This window comes from Ambystoma mexicanum, chromosome 9, assembly GCF_040938575.1.
Source record: "Ambystoma mexicanum isolate Mex_15411 chromosome 9, UKY_AmexF1_1, whole genome shotgun sequence".
Lineage (NCBI taxonomy): Eukaryota > Metazoa > Chordata > Amphibia > Caudata > Ambystomatidae > Ambystoma > Ambystoma mexicanum.
In genome coordinates this window covers 749,269,804-749,294,867 of record NC_090931.1, presented here as the reverse complement: position 1 = coordinate 749,294,867, position 25,064 = coordinate 749,269,804, and the positions used below count along the sequence as shown (strand labels likewise).

The window sequence follows — 25,064 nt, the reverse complement described above, 5'->3', positions numbered from 1 at the left end:
TGACTCGAAGAGTAAGATGTCTGCAGATAGAAAATATGGGATTAATGAACTGGGGTTATTGGGTGCCTCTCTCCTTTTCCCTTTCTCTTCTCCTGTAGAACCCCAAAGGTTAACGCCCTCACCTTAGGTAAGTGAACGCCGAGCTCTCCATCTGCTTCGGGGCAGGGTGCCGTAACCAGTTTCTTCACTGGATAAGGGTGGAGGCCTCTTGACCTCAGAGGACTGCTGTCCGTCGTTAACTGCACGAACGGTAAGTTCTGGGCACTTCAAATGTCTTAAAAGTCTTTTGTAATGATATCTCTTGTTTTGCAGGGTTCCGGCGATGGCGGATGGCGGGCTGATGAGAGTTGAGGATCGAACCCGCGTGAGGAATAGAAGCGCCTGGAAGCACGTAAGTAAGCGCTTGTAGCCTGCTTCAAGATGCGCACTAACTGTCCCTTTTATCTTGCAGGTACAAGTTCTGAGCTTTAGAGAAGCTGAAGGGTGCTGTAATACCCACTGGATTCGGCGTGGGAAGGAGTAATGGCACATGAGTAATAAAGTTGCCCAATGTCTTTAAACGCACCTTCTTTTGTCTTTCAGATGCGGGATGCAGTGCGAAGACCTCCGGAGCATGCGAAGAGTAGGTAAGCCTTTGTCTTTCAGATGCCGGAATGCAGCGCGAGGCGTTGGTGACAGCCGATGGACCAGGTAAGAGATGCGCTGCCACTGAAGACCGTAGTGCTAACCTGTTCTTTCTTTGTCTTTACAGGTGCTGCTGAAGACTGGATTCCAGGATGGTAAGCCTTTGTTCCCTTAGGCCCAGGATCAGAAGCAGAAGACACGATGAGCGTTCTGCTGCAGAGAATGCAGAATAACGCAAAGCAAGATTCATCCATCGGGTGTGGTTTAAATAGCCTCCTGTAGTGCTTAGGTGTCTCCTTCCACAGCCACGCCTAGGTAAGAAAAGAGTTCCTGCTTTCCAGAAGAGTTCCAGTGTTCTGAACCTAGGGAGTGGCTCCTGCCCCACCCAACAGGAAAAGTAGTCCCAAACAGAAGAGGATCAGAGGTTCAACTGGCAGGTAAGTAAGCAGCATGGTCTGCTGCAGGTAAGTCCACCCAAGCATTATGAGCCCGGCGCTTCCAGCGCTGGGACTGGGCATCTTTATGAGCCTGGTGCCACTGGCGCCAGGACAGGGTCCAAAAGGTCCCAATTGGGACTGGCTGGCACTCGGAACCGGGGTTATGGGTCTGCTTCCAAGGGAGTCGGGCAAGTCCTGATCTTTTGGAAGCAGAGATCATGACACTTATTAAGGGTAGCGTTAGAACAGCTTACACTACCCTGTGCATGTAACTAGGAAAAGCCTTGCAGCAGCTATTGCGGAGGACTGGTTTGTACCGAACCTGTTTGAACACGTTGCTTTTTATATAGTAAATTGCATTATATGTCAAAAGTTTACTGCTGGGTACACACTGCGAACAGAGGAGTGATTCCTCAACCAAACGGTCCTTTTCAGCATTTACATATCGACTATGCTGCACGTATGTTGTGGATATAGGTATATGATAGTGGTGGTGTGCCCCTTTTCAAGATGGATTGAAGGTAAAGTTTTTAGTCAGAGAAGTCTTTCCTAGATGGGGACTATGTGAGGTGCTGAGATCCGACAATGGTCTCCATTTTGTTACAGAAGTATTCAAACAGATTTGCCTATTGCTTAGTATAAAACACAGGTTTTCTTCTGCTTATCACCTGCAAGTGAACGGGATATGTGAGAGACTCAACGGTCTTCTCAAAGAAAGAATCGCTAAACTCAAATTGACACTGAAAAAGGGATGGCTGAATTGCCTGCCCCTTGCATTATACGCATTAAGGAATCATCCTGGGTCAGACCACCACCTCACACCCCATGAGTTAGTGACAGGAAGGCAAATGAGAATGCCCCTGTCACCTCCATCAAGGAGTGGAAGTGATGCCCAGACAACTGCAGAATTGTTAGGAAATGAGCTATATGCGTGTTTGACATGTATGACCGCTAGTATCTCTGTCATTTCAGATCAACTCAAGCATAAGGGGTGTCGGTCTCAGGACACAGATGAAGACCATTCTGCAGCCAGACCTAAAGAACTACCTGTACCTAAATTGTTTGCTGGAGATCACATTTTAATATGCAACTTCACAAGCAAGTGGCATGAACCCCATTTTAGTGGACCATATATCATTGAGAATGTTGCTCCCTCAGCAGTAAAGGTCCAAGAAAGGCGTGCCTGGATTCCCTTGGGCGACGTGAAGCTGTATGCTGGTGAGACCGGAACACCCCCACCCGATTTGGAAGCAAGACAAGAAGTAGCAGTTCAGCACGTCCAGACTCGATTGATGACGAGGACGCTAAGATTGCTGATTAATTAAATGCAAGTGTGCATTTGGATTGTGGCTTACCCTGGACACTCTTTATAGATATTTTAGCAGGAGTGAGAAGGTAACTGTTCTTCAGCCATAGGAATCCTTGTAATTGGACTTTAGAAAGAACTGATGTGCTAAAAAATGCCAGATCTCGATTTCATATTTGACGATTGGAAGAGGGAGCAGTTCCCCGATTCTTTCCTCACTGAGTTTCTCTTTGGTCAGATTAATGGTTCTCTCTGATGTTGATATCCAGAGACTCCTTCTCGCTGTCTTCGTTTTTATACTCAGAGCTTACCCTGCTCTTGTTGGGCGTAGCACTGACGTACGCACTTTTGTGCAGGATCCTACGAATGGCCCTGCGATTAGAAGATTATTGGCAGCGATAATTGAGCAAATTCGGCAGCTACCTGAGCATCTAACAAGGCTGCCTGATTAAAAAGGTGTTTTCCTTCCTTAAAAGTAGTACACAGGCACAATGTGGTCCATTGAGCATAATGCAGTTCCAGAAAGTGGGCAAGCTCAACGACATGCGGAGGGATGCCAGTAGTCTCATGTATTGGTGCAGAATATATGCGTGCTCAGCATTTATTATTGTTTTTCTGTTTCTGCTAATCCATGCTGCTTACCTTGTTGGTTCCAGAAAGGTAGGAGTCCCTCTGATTCCCCCCACTCCAGTGACATATGCAGAGTTACATGTTGCCGGGAGACCAAGGCCATATGATTATTCCTACACCAGTGACACATGTAAGGTCACCTATTTCTCTGACAGATGTTCCTATGGTTCCCCCTGTAGAAAGGACTGTTTTTGATATACTCCATGACAATTATATACACACTCATTTTGCAAGAAAGAGACCCAAGAGAAGTGCAAGGGAGGATGATTATGAGTTAAATAATTATCTAGACAGTACAGCACATGTGGGGAACATGTGGTATCAACACATGAAGGAGGCAGGAAAGATAACCTCTGAGGAGGATTGCTATGTATGTGCTCTCCTACCTTATGCTGTGGGGAAGTCCAGGATATTCCTATCTATAGAAATAGATGTTCAAACAGCTCATTGCCTGACTCACCTTGCACTCTACCATACAAGAGGTCAGTTCCAGGGTCGGACAGCATCCTTGCTATGGGTGACAGAATGGTCGGCTCCAGATATCATTTGATAAGATACGAACAGCCTAGAATGAAAGGAGCAGGAATCTGATGGGAGATAAACAAGAAGCTCAATTGCCAAGGAAAGACCGATGAAAACATATGAAGATGCAAGGAAAGAGGCCAGATGCAGATCTGGGGAACAGTACTTTCTCCTGATGGCTGGGAAGAAGGCATAGTCGTAGGCAGAGCTTTGGCAGTAACAGGACATCACAAACCAGTTATAGATCATGTGAAAAAAGGATGCAAACCTCTCTGGCCTAAGCTTGCAAAGTTGCTGACATGGATCGAACACAAAGGAGGCCCGTTGCAGATAGTGCCTCTGGCTAGTGCAGAGCTATTCTTCGGAAATAATGGCACAAGAAAAGTTGGAGAGAATCAGCAGTGCGGTCGAATCTTCGATGTACCATGAATTAAGGATGGGTCAGTAGTGATATTGGACCACTATTGGGCCTGTGGATCCAGAGCATACATGAAGCTGCCCAGAGACTGCTGAAGACTGTGTTCTATAGTACTTGTTCATGTTCCCGCATTAGTGATTCCAAAGAGTGACCTGAACATTGGTAAGTTTCCAAATGCAGATGCTCACCTGAGAAAGAAGAGATCAAGTGGATTCCTCAATCGAACAAGGAGGGAGAATTCCTTCTCACCTAAATCGATGTAAGCCTTCAATTCTATTCCGTATGAACACAGGTTGTTCAGTTAGACTTCGGCAGTGTTCGCGACAATTTTCATGGCAGCGATCCAGACGATGGCAAATGCCAAATGGTTACAGATAACCAAATGGGAGCTTCTGCCAACAATCAACACTAACATAAAGGGATTCAATGCCATTAAGGAAGACCTGAGAGCCATATGACTGATGACTTTTCAGAACAGATATGTCCTGGACATGATTACAGCTATGGATAGAGGTGTTTGTGCCAAAATTGGAGAATCATGTTGCACATTCATACCCTCTCAAGATGAAGAGAATGGGACCTTGACAGAGGCCATAACAATGTTGACAAACTTCCACATCAAGATGGAAGATGAAGTGGAAGACCTTGCTGATGACAGCTGGTTTGCATCAATCTTCTTATGGGTTTCACAATGGATGGCGAATATCTTCAAGTTTCTTGGAGCCTTGTTGGTGAGGATCATGTTTGGATTCTGTGTGGTCAGAATAATAATCACACAGTGCAAGAAGACCGCAAAGAAAGCAACAGGAATGAAGATAATTATTCATATCGAGTCTGGGTTTGGACCCAAAGAGCTGACAGATGAGGAAATCGGAGACTATGTAAAGGCTAGTATTCATGCACCTGAAGGAACAAAGTTCTTGTTTCCGAAGAACTACAAGAAGTATGTGGGAAGATGGATTTGCTGCAGCCCGAATGGACAATGCAGTCTTATGACCTGGAGTGTTAATGAACATGTGAAATCAGCAGGATGTCTGAAAGGAGTAATAAAGATATGGACTCCAAATAAGCACTTCTTCAGACGAGGATGTCTAGATGTAATGACTAATGGGAAAGTGGTAGATAAATCAACCAGAGGTGGGAGTGTAGAGAAGGAGCCAGGTACCTCTACCGGAAGTTCCGCCCCCTTTCTGCCTATATGTTGGCAACCCGAAATGGTGACATGTGCAAAGCCAGTAATGGTACCTATGCCACGAAGAATCCTTGAAACAAGATATCCATTCAGAAAACCCTATATGTATCCGAAGAGAAATGACGGTCATCTGAAGGAAATTCCGGAAGAAGTGTGAAAATGAATTAACGAGTAGACTGGTGACGTCACAAGAAGCAGAAACGACGCACCCAGAAGAGATGTGAATAAAGAAAGTGAATAGACCTTATAGAATCTGATGACGAAGTAGCGAATTAAGCAACATTTCGAGTGCTAAATGAAGATTGCACGTGCAGAGAAGTACTGAGGAAATCACAAAACCATTTTACAAATGTACAGACGCAGTAACGCAAGTAGACAAAGTAATTATAAGGCTGGCTACATAGTGAATAGATTACAGGCGGACTGCCAAAATATATATAGGAATATAAAGAGTCTGGATGTTCCACAACGCATTTTAGCAAACTTGGATCCTGTGAATGAAAGGGCTGGAAGTGTGATGCAGCAGAATAGAATAGCTGACAGCGAAGGAAGATTCAAGAACTCTTACCTGGCCCAGTGTCAAGAGTCTGTGCCGCTGAGAGCCTGGATATCTACTCCAGGAGCTACATGAGCGTGAGAAGCAAGCCGAGCTCTTGTGCGAGGTGCAATGGAAAAACACTAGAAGTACCAAGGTTTCTTCATTTAATAGTATGAAATGCAACGATGGAGCTCAAAACGTGGTCTCTAGTCACCTGGTCAGATGAAAATAGACTTTTGGGTGAGCTACACCGAGACCAGAAGATAAGCCCATGCCTTCACTCCCTTTTATTCTCGGGCACAGTGAGCCTTCTCAAGGCCAAGCTCAAACACATTAATTGAATGGCAGCCCGCAGGAGTGATGATGGATGTAGGGCTAATTGGGTGGGTAGTTTGAGAAGCCAATAGAACATTGTGTATTAATCTGACACGGAAGATGACTTGTGCTTGGGGTGGGCTTAATTGTCCACCTTACCTTAGAGACCCAATTACAACCCTATACCCCATAGAAAGTGTAATTAAAGGTTCCCTTTAAGCCTATCACAACCCCTAGTAGGTTTTTTTATTTTGGAACGTAGCATGACATCACTTATGACACATTTTTTTGTATAAAGTTGTGTTTTTTTATGAAATGTTTTCGAGAACTTGCTGAGCGAGCTGTGCAGCGTCCATTGATGTCCGTTGTCCTACCTGTTTTAAATAATAGTTATTAAAACAGTTAATGTTTGCCAACTTCCTGAGTTGGTCTGATTATTGTTGTATGAGTAAGATCTGCATCCACATCCATCTCAGATACTGTTAACGCGTCTTAAATGACCCTAATGGGGTCACAAGCACCCTCTCACCAATGGAACAGATGAGAACTAACACTCTGAGCTTACCTTGTTATGTTATGTTAATGAAAACGTTTACAGCGCACGGTCACCCTGGGGTATCTTGGCGCTAGAGAGCAAGGCATGACCCTCAAACCAGCGTCCCTAAAACAAATGGGTTTTGATGGCTTTCCTAAAGGCTAAATGATTGGGCGATTTATTGGTAAGGGCAGTTAAGGGCAGGTTGCTGCTCTTGAGTAGGCCTGGCTGCCGATTTGCACCGCCGGAAGCACCCGCTTGCTCTTTATATGTAAAATTAGGAATCTGGGAGTGAATTTTTCTGGATTTCCATCCTCTCAGTATGGCACTGGCCTCTGAACTCAAGTTCTTCCATGAAGCATGTTAGCCTCCTGACTGATCTGTTGCAGTTTCACTAAATGTGCACTACGGGGTCATCGAAGGAAGGTCTATGGGATCCCCCCTAATTGCACCTTTAGGGCCAACACCACACACCGAGTTAATGCTCCTCACCTACGAGTTCCCCAACCATCCTCTACAAGTGATGGAAAGGTGACCTTGTCACATAGGTTTCTACTCCTATTTCAGAGCAAAATATGAGTTTGCTGCTTGACTGCTTTTCTTTGGCAAAATGTCTTTGTGTCTGCCTGAGGATTTCAACAAATGACTTTCATGAACAATGTGACTTTTGTGTACCCTTTTGATCAAGCACGTGTATGTACTGTAATGAGCTTGCGAACATTTTGGAATTTTTGTACAATTCTTTTGGAGTGACTTGTTTCCCATTATTTCAGGAAAATATAAATGAAAAGAATTTTCCATTCTGGCTCTGGATAGATGGGATTCTTGAACTTATCAAAAAACATCTGCTACCTCTCTGGAACGATGGGTGAGACTAACACATTACTGTTCATAAAGACTGCTGCATCCCCCTTTGATATATACAAATGTAAGTATATGAAGTATGTCTCCTCTTTCTAATTCACACCTGTAACACATACAGGGTAATTTTCTGCCCTGCTTCCCGGAAATGCAATGCCTAAAAGCTCTGCATAAGCCCTTTATGCATTGCATTTCCGATGCGCCCATTTTTGTTAATTTGTATGGCGGAGAGGAGGAGCGGAATGCAACTTGTGTTTCTGCCACTCCCTTCCTCTCCACCATACACATACTCCAGCATTTGAACATTCATGCATTGTCATGCTGGTGTAAATGCTGGGGGTCCCTATGGAGCCTGCCTGGTTAAGCAGCAGCAAAAAGCAGGTGGACACCAAAGGGATCCATTGTAAACACCACCTCCTATACACACATGGCAGGTGTTTACTTCATTCGCACAGCGTAGTGCAAAATTGCAGGCAAAGGTGGCATACACACTTGTACACCGCCTTTTGCCCTGGACTTTTGCATTCCGCCGTACAAATGGGCAAAATTCGGTGGCAGGGACATGTGCAAGCGTGCCACCGAATAACTCTGGAACTAGAAAATTAGCTCCATATAGTTCTAATATGGAATAGATCCATGGGCAGAGGGGGTCTAGAAATTGTTACGCCACTAGTGGGTATCACCGTGACTCTAGGCTATGTCATGGAGCCATTGGCACCCTAAAGTAACATCTCATGGACATACACATTTTTATTTTATGACGCACAGACAAGTCGTAGAAGTGTTTGTAACAAGAAGAAAAACCCAGGATGAGACTGCGCCCAGTTTTTCAAAACATGCTTTTAATATGTAATTGCCCTTTCTGATGACACGTGTTTCGGTCCCCTTTAGGACCTTCTTCAAATCAGGGCTTGATTTCACCTATTGCCCGTTAAAGGGTGAAGCAGACAGTATCCGCTCTTCAAGTCTCAGGTTAGATCCCTAGTCTCAGTCGTCTCGCGTACAATCGCGTGCTGCCGAATGTCCAGGACTGAGACTAGGGATCTAACCCGAGATTTGAAGAGCAGATACTGTCTGCTTAACCCTTTAAGGGGCATTAGGTTAAATCAAGCCCTGATTTGAAGAAGGTTCTAAAGGGGACCGAAACACGTGTCATCAGAAAGGGCAATTACATATTAAAAGCATGTTTTGAAAAACTGGGCGCAGTCTCATCCTGGGTTTTTCTTCTTGTTACAAACCTTTACATGTGGTCCTCTCTTGGCTAAACCACTAACCTAGTGAGCCGCGACCTATGGCAAACCCTTGTGAGCAAGCAGAATTTCAATAATATTGGAAGAAAGATGTCGCCATGTTAGACCAGACCAACATAGCCAAGATTTTGTGAAAGTCGTAGAAGTGTTTCTGAACGCTCCACGAAATATAAATGAGCCCAAGCAAAGGGTAAAGGAAATACAGTATGCTGCAATCTGTATCTTTAGATCAATATATTTTACAGGGTGATAAGTCGTCGCGTTAGTAAAGATTGTATTTTTGCTGTTTTCCCTCCATAAACATCAATGGGACAGCCTACTTTTTGCTTCTATTTTGAACCTTTCCTGACTTTTGGAGGCTAGTGAAGTCTTTATACTCCATTGGCTTCGCAAAACTCATCTGTTTTGGGGGCTGCTGATCAGTCCCTATGGTCATCACTTCAGGAGAACTCTGTTCTCTATAGTAACATTTGCTGTTTGTTTTTCCCTGCAAACATCACCTTTGTGTCCTTGTATATTTGTTATTTGTAACTTGTTGGTTACTAACATGATGTGTCCAGCATGCGCTGGTGACAGTGAATACCTTTCTACAGTTTTAGTTCTTGTTGTCTTGTGCACATTTTCATTTTACAATTTAATGCCAACTAGAGTACCATATAGTCTAAAATGCCTATGCCACAATATTTTTGCCTCTTTTTTGGCCATTTTGTTGCTAGAATTTCCATATACGGAATGCTTTCCCGAGCAACGTTGCAGCCTGTGCATGTGGCCAAATGTGAGGCATGGGACTGTCTGGTCCCAGTCCTCCTCCGTGCCAATATGTGTCTTTTCTTTCTCTTTCTTAGGCAGATGTGTTGGCCAGAGGCTGTGCATGATTGAACAGCCTCTGCAGGTTTCAATGCTGCAGATCCGTACCATTAGTGGGTGTGGTGGCAACCCCAACTCAAATCCTGTATAAAGCGGGACTCTTGCAGCCATTCCCCAGATCGTCATTGGAGCAAAGACTCCTACGAAGAAGAGTATCTGTGGAAGACCAGAACTTGTCTTTGGAAGACAGCCAAAAGCACTTTCTTCAACCATCCCCGCAAAGCCCTGTTCTTTTGCTTATCTCCTGTAGGCCTTCATCGGTGCTTCGACCCATGGACCAGTGGGAACAGCCAGTCTTGCCCCCTGCTTGAGGACCCTGCCCTCGAAAGTATTCAGAAGTGTCCCAGAACCATCTTGTGGGAGACGAGTTCAAATTGGGCTACCTCGCTGCCTCAGTTGTCATCCCAAATTCAGCATTGAGACGCCACAGGTACTCAGCTTATGAAATAAGAAGCATTTTCTTGAGGTTGCAGCTCTTCACCGTGAACAGGGGCCTTGCAGGACCAGTTTTTTGTTTCTGCCGTGAGGATTGACTGCTGCCATTTCATCAGAGTGGCCATCGCGTGTCGTCGGTGTTAGGGAGAATTCTGATTTCTCTGCTAATTCCCTTCAACCTTAGAGACGCCCAACTCTTTTGCTGGACTTAGAAGTTTTACATTTTAACCTTGGAGTTAGTGAGACCTTTTTCCCACTCTCTCATGTGTTTTGACCTGATTCGGATTATGTGTGTCCACTGTTTTTGGAGTCTGACAAATTCCATAGGCATCTACTTTTTGTATGGAGACACACAGCACCTTCAGTGCAGTGTCACAGAGAAATCCTTTTAGACTTCTCAAAAATTTAAATACTTTTTCTTGTGTGAATTACAGTTCCCAAGAATAGTAAAGTGAAATTGACTTGACTTACCTTTTCTCTTTGTAGGTCCAGCACACCCCATCTTATTTGGAGTGCTGGGGCGTCACCAAGTAGCCCCTTATCCTACATTCTCATGTAACAATTTTATGTCAGCCTCACTACGTTAAATGGCTCGTGGCAGTGGTTTAATTGTTCCTACCTTTGTGCTTTTTTACTGCAGGCTCAACCCATGGGTGACTATTTTGTTAAAATGGCCCCTAACATCTTTTTTCACAATTTTCTGTATGTGAGATATTTCTTGGGTTTTACTATGTGTGTTGAGTCAGGTTTGCGCTCTTTGTTTGTCTTGCCTTTGGCGGGCTTCAGCCCTGAAGCCTGCCTCTGGCTCCAGTGTGTCTGAAAGGACAAGGTGTGAGGGAGGGTCCCAAAGCTCCCCTTTTCTTTGTCTCTAGGAATGCCTGAATGTAACCAGTCCTGATTGGCTGGCTAGCTGTCTTTTCAGGACAGCCATCTGTGTGATTGACAGCAAGGCTGTGCATGAATGGGAGAAACCGGCTTAAAAAGCGAGCGTTTTGGGACTAGAGGCAGAGTCGACCACTGGCAGAAACACTGGTTGGAAAAACATAAATGAAGCTTGCTGCATCCTCCTGCACCTTTGAATTGCCCGGTGAAGCCCCGCTGCTGTGCTGAAACTCCTTTTTCATTTCGACAAAGAAGCTCCGGAAGGGACAACTTGTCCCCTTAGGTTAGTGGGACCAGCTAACCCCGAAACAAACTACACTGGACCATCTTCCCTGACTGGCTGTGCTTCTTCGCTGCTGCAAGAACTGAGTGCCAGGTGTCGAGTAATCCGTAGTCGAGTGCAACGTCTGATGCAGTAACAAATCCGGCTAGAAGCTACAGGAGTCTCCTAAAGAGCCTCCAGAAGCAGGATGACCAGAGCTCCAGTCCCTTCACGAGAGTGCAGGACCCAAGGAGTGAAGGAAGCCCAACCGGTACCCGAGATCCGCAATGGTGCTGTCTGCTAAGCGCTGAAACCACAAAGTGCCACTGAACCGAAAAGACCCCATAGCTGCCGACGACCTCCCAAGTACTGCTGCTGGAGCACTCCAGACTCCTCCCTCTTGTCCCCACGACTGAGGCTCAGGAACAAGGGTCTGCAACACTGTAGCAAGACAGAATCCAGTTGGACCACTCTTCTTCAAACCAGAGGTACTGTTTAGGTTTGGGGTACTTACCTTGTTACCTTTTTTAGCTGTGCTTTTCTCAGTTGGGAATTGTATTGGCTACTTTCAGAGTTGAGTCCAACTCTTTCTCAAAGGCTTAACGGCTTGTGACCCTAAAGGGATTTTCTACATACTCCCTAACTGTTTCTGATCTAAGAAGTGCCTCTGCTCCATAGACTGTATCCCAATTGACTTTGGTTGTCCTGGCTCCCTGAAGACTCTTCTAGTCCTTTGACTTTGATATTGTTTGTCCCCTGGAGGTGGTAACTTGTTATAGACAGTTACTGCTGGGAAAGGCTTGTCTAGATTTCATTGAAAGATTTAGTTGTCCTCACATTTACTGAGAACCTGCTTAACCTTTTTCCTTCCCAAACCTTTCCTTTCTGCAACCTCAGAATCTGCAAAGTATAACTAGTGTGATATATAAATGCCATTACTGTCCTTGTGATTGAAATCCCATCAGGGTGTAAGAATTGTGTAAGAAGCATATCCAAAGATTATCCACTAACTTGTTTGGATTCTGAAATGTAATTTTAAAGTATATTTACATTATTGCATGAATTGCCTTTTCAAAGAATGCGTATTTAAACATTGATTTTACTTAAATAAATAACTATTTATAACAGAAACCTTGAGTGTAAGTGTTACTTGGATACTTATTTACGGATTCATTTTTTTTACAGTGCTACAGCTCACATTTACCCCTCTTGAGATAGGCCTGGCTGCACAGTCTCACTACCAACGTGTGTAGTACAGACCTATACCAAAAGGTGGGTTACCTAATACCAAGCAGATAAGTGTTGTGTGGTCCCACAATTCTTACCTAACAGCCGCCTCCATTGTGTCCTGGGAGTCCTCTTAATTCGTCGCCAAGGTGCTGGTCCTTATTTCAATCCAGCAGAGGTGTCCAGTGTCTAGAAAAATCCATCATGCTATGATATGGCATTTATAATGCGCCTATACACAAGTGTTTCAAGGCGCGACAAGGCAAGGGAAGGGTAAGGGAAGACAGACAACAATCCTACTAGGCCAGATGTCATTCAGATCTCACGTGCATGGGAAGGGGGAAAGTGCAGGGAGCAAGGGGGGGAGGGACAGTGCAGTACATGGGATAATAGAATAAATAAACAATATGTAAAAAGTACAGCCAGCATGTGGCAAGTGCAAGGGTAAGTGCAGGCATCAGGTGACAAGTACTGGTAGTGGGACTGTAGGGATACAGAAAAACAGTCCCCAGGACCGGTGGTTGCCACGAAGGCAGTGCAGGGGTGCGACTGGTGGGGGAGGGGACCTGGACCCGAGATCAAGTTTCAGTTTCAGCCAGGAAGTCAGCAGGGGAGAGAAGGAGAAAAAGCAGAAGCAAAGAGAAAGGTCTTGAGGAGCTTCCAGAACCGGAGATGATTCTCCTGAAGTTTCAGGGAGGCAGGGAGGCTGTTCCAGAGGGAGGCCCCAGCCGAAGAAAGAGATCTACCACCATAGTATGGAACTGCGAGCTAGCCAGCCCAAAAACCTGATGCACTATGTGACCTCTGCACCCAGGACCCCTGGACTTCCTTCCACGCAACCAAGGTATGTGAAGAGGCCCAGCAAATTCAGAAACTTCTATGGTGGTTCCTAAGTGAATCAGAGCGGGGGTGGGGTAAACATACATGTTCCTAACCTGGCTGGACTACTGCAACAGCCTCTTCCTTTATCTACCCTCCTCCTCCTTTCTCTGCCCCTTCCAGCTTGTCCAGAATAGGGCTGCAAGACTTATCCTTGTCCTCAAGCCCAGGGACCATGTCTCTCCAGCACTAAAAACCCTCCATTGGCTCCCGGCTGCTGCAAGGATCTAAATCAATTCCCTCTGCATCATCCATAAGGCTGTCTGGGGCCAAGGTCCAATCTATATACAACTTGCTCTCACCAAATATTTTCCTTCCAGATCGCTATGTTCCGGCTCCAACTGTCGGGTAAGAACTAGTGCAGTCCAACTGGTGTGGGTCTACACAAGACTTATCTCTTGGTATTAGGTAACCCACCTTTTAATGTAGGCCTGTACTACACAAGTTGGCAGCGTGACTGAGCAGCTAGGCTTATCTTTAGAGGGGTAATGTGAGCCCTAGAGCTGTGCAATGAAAACAATAAATACAAGTATCCAATTAAACACTTAGACACTTAAACTTAGATAATACATTATTTATTTATTTATTTATTTATACATAAAGATATTTAAAACATTCTTTGAAAAGCAGTAATTAGCTATAACGTTAATGCCAAGGTAGGATTCAATTTAAAAAGTGAACAATAAAGCAGGTGAGTAATTCATTCATATGTTCCAGCATCCAGAGGTGACATCATTTGAGGTCAGTATAGCATTTATATAGTATCATCTTTGCAATATGGAGTTTTTCAGGAAGGAACGGTTAGGGTTAGATCAGAACAGACTGATTGGTTATAAGAACAGTTATATTCTCCCAAAGGGATGCAGGCAGTCTATTATCCCAGTATTAAAGTGTTCAACATTAAAACCTGTAAGGGAACAAGCACTGCTAAAGCCAATAGGTTCACTGCTTCGGTTGTTGTCCTTCAGTGGTCGACTCTGCTCTTAGTCCCAAAAACCTTGCTTTTTAAGCAAGTTCACATTCATTCACAGCCCTAGGCTGTCAATCACATAGCCAGCCAGCTGGCCAGTCAGAACTGGTTTCACTTTGGCATATACCTAGAGACAAAGGACAGGGAAGTTTCGGGACCCTCCCTCACTTCCTGCCTTTTCAGACACATTGGAGCCTGGATGGGCTTCAGGACTGAAGCCCACCAGAGGCAAAATGCACAAACGACTAAAACCTGATTCAAACAGAGTAAAAGCCCACAAGGAACTAACTGACAAGAAATGGTGAGAAAAGAGGACAGGGGCTTTTTTGGGAATTTGCTGGAGCTGAGGAATCAGCCTGTAGATAGATGGCACAAGGTAGTGAAAAAGAAACCACTGCCATCAGCCATTCAAGTTAATGTAACAGAATGTTACATGAGAAGTGGGATAAAGGAGATACTGTAGGGTGATGTGTGCTGGACCCACAAAAGAAAAGGTAAGTAAGGGAGGGGTCATCTTACTATTCTTGGGAACAGTAGTTCACCCAAGAAAATGGAGTTAAACACTTTTCAGTGTCACTGCAGAAAAGGTGCTGTGTGTCACAATGCAAAAAGCAGATGCCTATTGAGTTTCCATTAAACAGGAAGAAACACAAAAATCCTAGTCAGAAAAAACTCATGCAGACTGAGAAAAAAGTCCCACTCAGGAGTAAAACATTAGAAAGCCCTGCGTCCAGTAAAAGAGCTGGAGGTCTCTCAGGTTATAGGGAATTGGCCCAGAAATTAAAATTCTCCCTAACATACTCTGTCATTTATTAAAAGCTTTACTCAATTGATAATTTGATTGTATTGGGGGACTTTAATGTACGTCCAAATGACCCTCCTGACTGTTATGCTGTTAAACTTAAATCGGCCTTAACTGATTTTCACTTGTACTTACGCAATCATATGCCTACACATATTAAATGCAATACCCTTGATTTGATCTTTTCAGATACTTCTCTGACAGTGACTTTTGATCCTCTTCCTGTCACTTGGACTGCCCATTTTCTGCTTCCCTTTGTCATTTTTCCTCCCTTTCCTATGACATAGGTCCATCTTTTCGCCAAGTTCGGTGCTGCTGGAAAAATATTCCACCGGCTCAAATAGCCAAACTCTAAAGGCAACTACGACATATCTGAGAAATACTGACAATTTAGATCCTTGTACAGCTCTATTAAAAGCTATGAATTTAACAGCTGACCAGTTGGCACCCGTTAGATTTGGACGCAGTCGATCGAAACCTTCTGCACCTTGGTTTTCCCCAGATCTCAGGTTGTTTCAACACTCTTGCCGTAAGGCTGAGCATAAATGGTGCATGAACCACTCTCCGGTAGCTAAACAGAAATATAAAGCTGTCCTAGCGGTCTTTTATCAGGCTACTAAAAGGGAAAAATCCAACTTTTACACTAATCGTATTGTGGAGGCGACCTGCTCCTCTTGTGAGTTTTTAAGGGTCCCTAGGGAGCTCTGAGCCCACTCCCCCATCTTCAAGTGGATTCTTTGCACCAGGAAGCAACTTGTGATGCCATTTGTGCTTTTTTTTACAGACCAAATCTGTAAAATACAATATCAAATCTCCTCCACTGGAGTAATTGCCCCAATGCCACCCTTAGTCTCAAGTCATGTGATGACAACAAACGTTTTCAATTCGATCCTATTACAGATGATATAGTGGCCTCAGCTTTAAAGACACTTAAATCTTCTCCTATGGACTCTATCCCTTTACATCTTTTTCAGTCTTTTCCATCTAATTTTATTTCTTTTCTTTACTTACTGAGCCTATACGCCACTCTCCCACCAGTGGCTTTATCCCAGAACCTTTAAAGCATGCATTGGTCACACCTTTGATAAAGAGACCCCATCTCGATTCTTCTGTTCCTTCCAGCTATATCCCTTTACCAATGGTGACTAAGCCTATGGAATGGATTGTCACTACACAGCTATCACGTTTGCTTGAGTCAAATTCCCATCTTCACGCATTCCAGGTGCGTTTCAGGCCTCTCAGAGGAACCAAATCCATGGTGATTTCTGTCCTTAATCACATGGCCATGCTTCGGGACTGCGTGGGGTCTAAGTTCTTATTTTACTTGACTTGACTTCTCCGTGGCTTGGATACGATTGATCATGCCGTCCTTCGTGGTGGTCTGGAAGCAGCTGGTATCATTGGATCTCCTCTTTCCTGGTTCTCTTCTTTTCCATCACATCGTATCCAGACAGTCTCTCTGTTCCCATTTAAGTCAGCACCCACCACCCACGCCTGTTGCCTGTGGTGTCCACCAGGGGTTCTCTCTCTCTCTCTCTCTCTCTCTCTCTCTCTCTCTCTCTCTCTCTCTCTCTCTCTCTCTCTCTCTCTCTCTCTCTCTCTCTTTCTCTTTCTCTTTCTCTTTCTCTTTCTCTTTCTCTTTCTCTTTCTCTTTCTCTTTCTCTTTCTCTTTCTCTTTCTCTTTCTCTTTCTCTTTCTCTTTCTCTTTCTCTTTCTCTTTCTCTTTCTCTTTCTCTTTCTCTTTCTCTTTCTCTTTCTCTTTCTCTTTCTCTTTCTCTTTCTCTCTTTCTCTTTCTCTTTCTCTCTTTCTCTTTCTCTTTCTCTCTTTCTCTTTCTCTCTTTCTCTTTCTCTTTCTCTTTCTCTCTTTCTCTTTCTCTTTCTCTTTCTCTTTCTCTCTTTCTTTCTCTCTTTCTTTCTTTCTCTCTTTCTCTCTTTCTCTCTTTCTCTCTTTCTCTCTTTCTTTCTCTCTTTCTCTCTCTCTCTCTCTCTCTCTTTTTCTCTCTCTCTCTCTCTCTCTCTCCTCTTCTTTAATGTCTTTTTTCGCCCTCTTGCCGATTTAATTTTATCGTACAGTGTCTGGTTTTATACCTACACCAGTGACACTCATCTGATCGGCCAACTCAATGCCCCTGAATCTGATCCCTTGAACAAATTAAGGCTCTCTCATACACTGCCCCTACTTTGCCAGCTCCACTGGCTTCCGGTAAAGCAGCGCATTAAATTCAAGATTCTCTGCATTGTGCTTCGAGCTGCCTAGCACTCAGGTTTCGATGGCCAATAATCTTTGCTCAATTTGACGACTCAGCATGAACATTCCCCCCCAAACATTTGTCAACAAAATAGAAACAAATCTAGAATGTTTGGTGCAAATTCATCTAACAATTCACAAGTTATAAAGCACCAAAAAAGGTACGTTTTTGACATTTTGTATTTTTGCCGTTGGGAAAAATGCAAAATGTGCTCACGCCCACAGCCTAAACCACTGGACGGATTGCCACAAAATCCTTTTTGCTATTGGAGGACATTAAAGATATAGGAGATTTTGTTGATTTGGTGGAAATCTGTCCTTTTGTTTGTTTGAAAGCAGGCATAGACCGGGGTGCCAAAAACCTTTATCCGTTTCCCATGGTGTATTGCAACTGCTGAGACTTTTATGAGGGTGCTAGAAGTAAGGCTTGGACATAATGGTGGAATATTTTTGGGCAGAAACATTTATAACATAAAAACGGGTTCGAAAAATCCCTCTGCCCCTAAAACTAAGAGGGGTTTCCCTGCCTGGAAGAACACTAAGGAAATAATCAGAATGTCCAAAACTATAAAGTCAGTTACTGTTGTGTCTCAAAAAGACAATGTCTGTCCCTAGCACTAATAACTTAAACCAACTGTGCAAGGATGAATGCTTCCCAAAGTAAAATGTTCTTTGTAGACCTAACCAATAGAAAAGTTCCCAGTCTTTCGGGTAATCCCATTTGTTAAATGTTAGGAAAGATTTCTCTTTACTGCACCTTTCCTTTCATCTTTATGGAACCCCCAAACTTTTGCTTTTATTTTTTTATCTGACCTGTACTTTTCGCAGTGCCGTGAAGCCTTAAGCTTCACTGCACTGACTTTTGCTCATATGTCATCGAGAAACTGACATATCGTTCAGGCTGTCAGTATTGGGAAACATTGTTTCCCTTAGTCGTGTTACTGGGTTACTACTTTTTGGTTACTTTGTATCAGTTGTGGTAACTTTTTATCATTGTCTAATGCAGCTTACACTGCAGTACAATCGGGGACAATTTTGTTTTGCCCTAGACTAACACTCACTTTTGGGAATGTTTGTTTTAGCTTTACCACGTTTATCGCGTTTGGCTACTAACTCTAGCTAATAGTCAAACATGGTGTGCCACAAGATCTTTCGTTTGTCCTTTTGCTATCTTGTTCTTTAGCCTTCTTCCTGGCCTGTGAGGGAAAGCAGAAGCTTTTGGCGGGCTACTGGAGGGCTGTGTGTGTTTGCTGACAGGATGTGGGCTGGGACTGTCTAGTCACAATCCACAAACTGGTTTTGGTGTCTCTGAGTGGTATGCATGAATGTCCCCGCCAGTGGTCCTGATTAGACCACTGCTGGGGTGTGTGTGTGGGCTAGTCCTGCTATTGGCTAGTGAGGGCAGCAGCTCTTACCTGCCTTTTAGGATAAAAAGAGCACCCCTGCACCCATTCTTCAGAGATCCTGGAGCAACCTGAAGGAGCCAAGAATCCTATCCAGCTGTAAATCCCACAAAGAAACCTGAGACCTGACTGAAGGAGGCCTGGTGACCAACGTCTGCTGCTGTACTGGAGGAGTCCAGTCTTGCTCGTGATCTTCAGCAGTCCTGCGAAGGAACTGCGACCCTTGGAGTGGAGGGACCATCCATTCCTGACTTTGGCAGTGCCCTGGAACTGTCCGATGGCTGATCAGCTTCGATTTGGGCTGCCAGAGTCACCTTAGTGTCCTAGCATCGAGGGGACCCGAAATAGGAGGGAAAGTCTCACTGCGGCTGCTGAGTCCCTTTGCGTCGCCGTGCTGCGGTGACCACCACCCGAAATCGCTTACCTGACCCGAATCCAGTCCGGAGAGGGGTCCCGCATCGTGTTTTGCTGCAATCTTCCGCAGAGAGTCCTTGCAACAGTGAAAGACACCAACCGGAGATCAGCTAGAACCTGCAACCCCTGTGAATCGAGGACTGCGACTTTTGGCGGAAAAAGCAACCTCGGACCCTCTTCCTTTGTCCTGCCAAGTCTGGGGAAAAATCGCAGTATGGGGGTAAGTTACAGAGCTTCTTTCCTACTCCATATTCCCATTATAAATCAATGGGCTTATAATAAACCTTTGTTCTAACTATTTTGGCTTTGCCATTGCTTGCTTGTGCAAGACCTCTGAAAGTTGGGGCTACTTTTGTTAGTTAGTCTTACTAGTACCCTAGCCATAAGAGCCCTTCACTGGACCACAGAGACCATAACTGCAATTTGTCTTGCTTCAAAGATTCTGTGGAACTTTAACCTGAACTATTGGGGAAAAGGCCTCAGACGACTTAAAGCAGGACAATTTTAGTTAGGGATCGTCTCTGTGGACCTTGAGTGCATAATACCAATCTGTCATTTCCTTTGTATGAGTTTTTTGTATTATGCCCTATGACAAGTGACTGTCAAATATGTATCTATTGTTTTAGTGTTGTGTGATAACTCTACTTGGTAGTAGTCATTTTTCATAGTGTGTTTTGGCCAATAAATGATACATTTTTTTATACATCCTGTCTAAGTGTAATCTGTGTTTCCCATTGTGTGACCTCATTGTTGACCCCTTACAAGCTCACCACCTCTGAAGAACTTAGCCTAGACCGCCTGTCACTGCTGGTTTGGCTACAGGTCCCCAGAGTTGTCCATGTCACAATATAGGTTGGCTTTCTATACATCTGTCCACCAGGCCAGAGTATAGATGATCAGTCCTAACAGTAAAAACAAAGATATGTTAAAAAATGTGGTACTCCAAGGTTAGGGTTGCAGTCCTTCTGCCTAGATTCCTTCTTGAAGTATTTCTCTTCTTCTGGGGCCTCTCTGGCCTGTACTTTCTTATGCAGGCAGTTCACAAGAATATGTTCCTTGTTTTTCCACTGTTTATCGCAGCAACTTGGCACACTACTTTTACCAAGCATAGGATTTGTTTTACTATATATTCTTCGCTTATTTTGGATGCGGGTCCCAGACTCGCAGTATTCAGAATTGCTTGGTTTACTCTCCTGACAAGTCTTCGTCCTCTCATGTACTGTCCTTGTCGCCCTTCTTTGTGTGTGGGTTCCAGACTTTCACTATTCTGCGTAGCTTTGGATTATGTGGTTCATGGGTGTGGTCGGACACTTACGCTTCAGTTCCAAGGGTTCCAGGCGCTCTGGTCCCAGCTTCCGGGTTCACCCACTTGCTCCCCCGGACCTCCAGCAGGTGCCAGCGCCAGAGCTTCGTCGCAGTCTCCAGCCCCTCTGCGGGCATCTGCCTGTCCCTGGCAGTGCCATAGACGCTTTACCGGAGCTCTGAATGCCCAGAGGTTTCTCACGCCAGCAGCCAGAGCCATCCTTGTTTCTTGGACCTCACTCTGGATCTCCTCCTCCATTCTCGGCTTCCCTCGTGCTGCCTCTAAACCCTTTCACTGCAGCACGGCTCATCAGATTCCTCCTTGGAAGATAGCTCTCCTTGAACATATCAGCTGTGGCATATTTAAACTCCTACGCTGAAAAATGAATTGCTTTGTGCCAATCTCATTTGTTGAGAAGCTAGAGCGCTGACTCTGCTTCTCAGAAGTGATCCTTGGACTCCTGGCCATCGTCTTCTTCTCAGTACATAGTATAAAGTCAGATGTAGCATACTTTGAATTCTCTAATATTTCAGTCTTATGAAATGAATTAGGTTTCCCAATACTTGAAGTAGAGCCATATGCTGTATGTTTTATATCTTCTGATGTTTTAACGAAGTCAAGTATATTAGGTTGACTAACGTGATAACAGCAGACATTGGCGCTGTCAAAAGAAGGGGGAAGGAGGATTTAACATTGGGAAAGAGTTTAGGTGTACTAACGTGCAGGAATACCATGTGCTTTGAACATGGTCGTCCTAATCGCATAAGGGGGTTCCTTTCACATGTGATTCTCCCTTGGTGCACCAGCCCCAGGCATACTATTGTACTATGGACAATCCGCCCTTCCCCCATGCAAGAGCTCTCTCATTAGGGGAGAAGGGATCACATCCTCAGATTCGTCACACTTTTCAGAAATTAATAGCCAGCATTGTCTCCTTTCAATGATCGTAATGTCTAAAGATGGAAAAAGGAGAATATAATGAAAATTCCCGATTTTTGTAATTAAAAACTGCGCCAGTGGCTGAGGGAGAGGCAGCATGCATCCCTCATAGAGCAGCGCTGCTGCCTCGCCCTGAATCAATGTGATGCCAGTATTATTTTTGTATAGGGATATGGGGCAGGTGTGGGATAGTCATCTGTGGGTCAACATACACACCAGGTGCTGACAAAGATGGTGAGTCTGTAACAAAAGTGCTGCCAACAATGAGAGATGCCAGCAGGGCTTTACCTGTGGCTCCTTCTTTTGTTTCATAGAAGGGGAGCTTTGTGGAATCCAGGCTCCAGATGCGGCAGTGCTTGTGTGAGTGCATATTTGGGCTATGTGGGGGTGTGTGCATCAGATTAGAAATGAGTACCAGTGGGGTAGTAAGACATGTTGCACCAGTATGTGAGTGTGTGTGAAAGATAGAGAGGGAATGGGTGGTGGTTGTCAGCATGCCTTGGTACATGTATGTTTGTGAGAGGCGCAGGTGACGGCGAGCGAGTTGGTGAATGTGCGTGAGTGGCTTTGTGTAACTGTGTGTATGCGCATGTGATGAGGGAGTTTTTGTGCTGCGGGTAGGGGCAGGCCTTGGGGCAAGACCAAATTTAAACACCAGCCCTGGCCCAGCCAGCACGGACATGCATGCTTCCTGGAGTTGGGGGAACAAAGGGTTCAGGGCAGTGTCGCTAAGATGATTAAGCTGAAAACGATTGTCTCTTCCCGCAGGTCTTTCTGTTCTTGAAAGAAAGATTTCTTCTCCCGGATCAAACACAGTTTGGTCAGGATTTACAATTAAAAAGGTTCTGGCTTTTGTGTAGGCCGAAATTGGTTATTTCTAATGGATTCTTCCTCCCACGCATTCCTCATCTATGATATGCTATCTGCAGCTCAACTCATCAGAAAAGTCTTTGCCACATGGGGCGAACCATGGCTCTGGTTCAGTATCACTCAGTGCCATAGTATTTATAGAGCCGCCACTCTCCATGACTTCCGTTCCTTTGTACGGTTCAGGAACGCCACAACAGGTGTCTGTCTCCACCCCCCATAGGATGTGTATATACTACTTGGGAGATGAGCATGAACCCAAGTATTGATATGCACCCTAAAGCACCACATGAGCGTTCTGCAGAACTCTTTTGCCACAAGAAGGGCATAGGGGATGAAATAATAATTCTGTCAAACTTCTCGGGCATGGATTGGATGACTGAAGAGGACTCATCCCGACCCAGAAGAAGAACAAGAAACCCTGCAAAAGGTCCCGCCTGTAAGGAAGACATGGTACCAAACAGTGAAGACAGACACAAGTGATCACAGTTCAAGGGTGTTTATTGAACGTCAGTGGGTTGGTAGAATGCCTATCTAAACCTAAAGCTAAGGGTGGAAGCAGGCTAAAACCATCAAATAATAATAACTCAGTCCTAGTGGAGTCTGTCAAAATAAAAGGGCCTATACTAATAAACCTATTGCCAATCCTTACTTCAAAATACAAAATGGTGTGGGATAACAATGTACGCAAAAGAAAAGTGTTCAAGAAATGATGTCAGGCTAGTTGAGCAATTGGCTTCCCTTCTCCATGTTTTGGCACGGGGCAATGCGGCACGTGCGGGCTTCGCACACACTCTGGCTTCTTGGCCATCAGGTACCTGTTCAACACATAGGCATCAAGGCCTTCCGCCAAAGTCTCTGTTAGGTAAGAATTGGTTCAGTCACACTGGGTGAGAGTACACAAGACTTATCTCTTGGTATTAGGTAACCCACCTTTTGGTATAAGTCTGCTCTACACAAGTTGGTAGTGTGACTCAGCAGCCAGGCCTAGCTCAAGAGGGGTAAATGTGAGCTCTACAGATGCCTTCAGTCAATACAAGTAACCAAGTAACATTTTTAGTTAAGCATTCTTATAAAAAAAGGCAATTGTTCTTAACAGTCAAGCAAACTTTGGAATCACTTTAGAAAGTCAATAAAGTTGGTGAATACTTTTTAGGGATGCTAATACATTTCTCCCCAACCCTTAAGTGACTTCAATCACAAGGATAGTTTTGCATTTTTCTTGAACACCAATATACATTTTAGACTCTGGGATTCAGGAAGGAAGGTTTAAGGAAATAGAACGGTTAGAACATACTTTCATATAACAGGAAGACAGTTTGGATCCTCTAATGAAATCTAGGTAAGCCTTTCCCAGAAGTAAAGGTGTTCAACAAATTACAACCTATGAAGGGACAAGCAATGCCAAAGTCAATAGATCAGAAGGGTGTCTTTAAAGAGCCAGGACAGCCAGTCAATTGGACACAGTCTATAGTTCTGATGCACTTCTTGGATAAAGTCCTTCACAAAGTCAGATTGTTCAAAAAGATCATTGAAGGAACACAAGCTGTTAAGCCTGTGCAAAGGGAGTTGAAATCAACTCCGAGAAGTGCTCAAGTGAAAAAGCACGACTTAAGGAAATAAGATAAGTACCCCAAGCCCCCAAAGTACCTCTAGTTTGAAGAAAGTGGTCCAGCTGGATTCCGTCTTGCCACAGCCAAGCAGACCCTTGTTCCTGAGCCTCAGTCGTGGGGACAAGAGGGAGGCCATCTGGGCTACCGCGGCAGTACTCGGAAAAGGACTTTGTCAGCTATGGATCATCTTTGATTCAGCGGCTCTTTGCAGTTTCAGCACCTTGCAAATAGCACTGATGCAGAACGAATATCCCCGGTTCAACTTTCTTTGCTCCCTCCGTCCGGGACTCTGGTGAGGGGACTCTGTATTGGGATTTCCTGCTTCTGGAGTGTCCTTAGGAGGCTCCTAGAGCTTTTGGACAAATGTTTTCCACAGCAGGCGTTCTACTCGGTTATGGACACTCGACCCCTGGCATTGGGTTTCTGCAGCAATGGAGAGGCACAGCAAGTAGGGGGTCGCACCAAAGTGGAGTTTCCCTCGGGCTAGTTGGTCCCACCTGCAAAAAGGGGAAAAGTAATTCTGTCCAGAGCATCTCTGTCAATGTGAAAAAAGGAGGTCAGCACAGCAGCAGGGCTTCACCTGGCACTTCGAGGTCCAGGCGGTTGCAGCAGGCTTCTCTTCATGATTTCTCTTTCGGATGTTTCTTCCAGTGGTCGACTCTGCCTGTAGTCCCAAGAACCTCACCTTTTAAGCTTGTTCTCATTCATTCACAGCCCTGGGCTGTCAATCACCCAGCAGGGGTGCTGTCCTTCACGGACAGCTATCCAGCCAATCAGGACTGGTTTTGTTCAGGCACACCTATAGACAAAGGACAAGGGTGTTTCGGGACCCTCCCTCACTTCCTGTCCTCCCAGACACACTGGGGTCAGGGGTGGGCTTCAGGGATGAAACAAAGCAAAACACACAAAGGGCTCAAACCAGCCTCAATGCACAGAGTAAAAGCCAAGAAAGACCTCACAAACAGAAAATGGCGAAAAAAGAAGACAGGAGCCATTTTGACAAAATGGTCACCCATGGGTGCTGTACTGCAGCTTAGGGTTTAGCCTGCAGTAAAAATACACACTGGTAGTAACAAGTAAACCACTGCCACCAGCCATTTAAAGTAGTGAGGGTAACAAAAAATGTTACATGGGAAAGTAGGATACGGGGCTATTAGGTAACCCCCCAGCACTCCACATAAAATAGTGTATGCTGGACCTACAAATTGAAAAGGTAAATAAGATCACTTTCACCTTACAATTCTTGGGAACAGTAGTTTACCCAAGAAAAGGTATCTAGACCTTAAGAGAAATCCAAAGGATTTCTCAGTGACACTGTACTGAG

General features: G+C 44.7%; 1 protein-coding gene across 3 annotated transcripts in view; it reads left to right on the top strand.

Moving 5' to 3' along the window:
• STAT1 (signal transducer and activator of transcription 1) overlaps nt 1–25,064 on the top strand; it is an 876,601-nt gene that overhangs the window by 611,932 nt on the left and 239,605 nt on the right. For all 3 annotated transcript variants that reach the window (XM_069615679.1, XM_069615677.1, XM_069615678.1), the window contains exon 19: nt 7,291–7,385. In XM_069615679.1, coding sequence (XP_069471780.1) covers nt 7,291–7,385 — 95 coding nt within the window. The remainder of the gene's footprint in view (nt 1–7,290; nt 7,386–25,064) is intronic.